This window comes from Poecilia formosa, unplaced genomic scaffold (assembly GCF_000485575.1).
Source record: "Poecilia formosa unplaced genomic scaffold, Poecilia_formosa-5.1.2 Scaffold383, whole genome shotgun sequence".
Classification (NCBI taxonomy): Eukaryota; Metazoa; Chordata; class Actinopteri; order Cyprinodontiformes; family Poeciliidae; genus Poecilia; species Poecilia formosa.
Window position 1 is genome coordinate 129891 of NW_006800322.1, and position 1720 is coordinate 131610.

A 1720-nucleotide genomic window follows, 5' to 3' on the forward strand; every position below is an offset into this window, starting at 1 on the left:
AGCAGTCGATTTGGTTTTTGTTCTTTGTTTTTCCACAACAAAATGGATTTAGCTACTTAGTTTTAGTTTCAAGGATAGCAGGTCCTTGAAAACAAAGGCCAGAAGCAGCAGTGACAAGAAGCTGGTCCCTGGTTGAGTGGTTAAATGTAAAACAAAAACTGGAAGCACTCTGGTGCAGAAGGAACCAAAGAGACCACGTCTATGTAATGTGACTGGTCAGATTAAACTCTGCTGGTCAGCTCCTCGGACCATTTTAGATGACATCATCCATTTGAGCCATGGTTCATGATAAACACACATTCATGGCATCAATCCCACTCCTCAGTCTTGTCTATATCCAGCACCTTTCCCTGCAGATAAAACACAGCCATGTTTGAGCTGAGAGGAAAATAAACTTGGCTTTACTCTGTCTGGGTTCTACAGGCTCACCTCAGTGGATTAGCACCATCAGAAACTTTTTATTTCAGTAATATGATTCAAAAAGTTAAAGACATATTATACAGATTCACTACATACACACACACACATGTAATGCATACACTTTAAACAAACATTTGACTCTCCTCTCATATTTTCACTCACATTGCTGACCACTGTACAATACCATGTATTGTACTGCTGTGAGCTACATAACCCTCCGCAGGAGAGAGGCTTTTAGGTCAAGGTGCGATTAATCGACATTATTTAATATTAGCTTGTTTAACATTTTAGATTAACTGCAAGTGTTAATGTATTACTGTTCATAGACATAATATATAGCCAATATTTATTCCAATCCAATGCAATATATCCAGTTGCAGTGATACTCCATTTTAATGAGATGCACCTGAATAGGACCACTCACCCATCCTCCATGACTTTTGACCCAGGGGATAAAGTTGTCCATGTAGCGCTCTGCGTAGCCCTCTATCCGCTGCGTTCCTGTGGCCGTCACCATGCGCCGGGACACCTCCATGGAGATGGCTATTCGCTGTAGTGTTGGACTGGTCGACGGTTTCAGTGGGGGGTCTTCAGATACCTGATTCCTGCCGAAGATGTCTAGAACATGCTCAAACGATCTGTATGAAAGACGAGACAGTTTGGAGCGCAGCTCTGGATCCTGCTGGATCTGCCGGGGAAGGTCACAGGTTGACAGCAGTCTGTGTTGTTAGCTTCATCTTTATTGAATTGTACATTAAACTGTCTGTTCATGCTTGCTACATTATAAAAGCCATGTTTAGAAGGCTGAACATACAAATGTTCTACATCATTATTTCCTGTTAAGTTTAATAAAGATTTCTATGGAATTTCTAAAATATTCCAAATTCACTTGTTTTCCAGCTTAACCAAAGAACTTTGAACATTTGATAAACAAATGTATTTTCTACCTTTATGTCACTTATAATGTAATGGGACCTACCTTAGTGTTCATGGCATCTCCTTCTGAACTCAGCAGCTTCACCAGTTGCTGAACCACGACTTCATTATCATACACTGCAGAAATATGGAGACATCAGTTCAGCTCCACAATCAGATCCTACAGCACTGACCTCATGTCTGACAGGAACCAACTAAAACTGGCCGCCTGTTTCCCTCCTCCACTACTCATCTTGACAAAGAACAAATATGTGCATGTTAATATTTCAGGAATAACACAAAATATAGGCCTTATTTGCCAATTTTACTGTCATGTCTTTGTGCAACGACAATAAAATAAGTCTGAGTCTTGTTTGCTTTAGCC

At 40.4% G+C, this 1720-nt stretch overlaps 1 protein-coding gene across 1 annotated transcript in view; it reads right to left on the reverse strand.

Annotated features, from left to right (window-relative positions):
* Nucleotides 1-1720, reverse strand: part of bcl2l12 (BCL2 like 12) — an 8165-nt gene continuing 6445 nt past the window's right edge. Inside the window, exons 6-8 of the mRNA XM_007575604.2 lie at nucleotides 1400-1473; nucleotides 845-1108; nucleotides 1-350 (exon numbers count right to left, since the gene is read on the reverse strand). Of these exons, the coding sequence (XP_007575666.1) occupies nucleotides 309-350; nucleotides 845-1108; nucleotides 1400-1473 (380 nt within the window). The 3' untranslated portion in view covers nucleotides 1-308. The remainder of the gene's footprint in view (nucleotides 351-844; nucleotides 1109-1399; nucleotides 1474-1720) is intronic.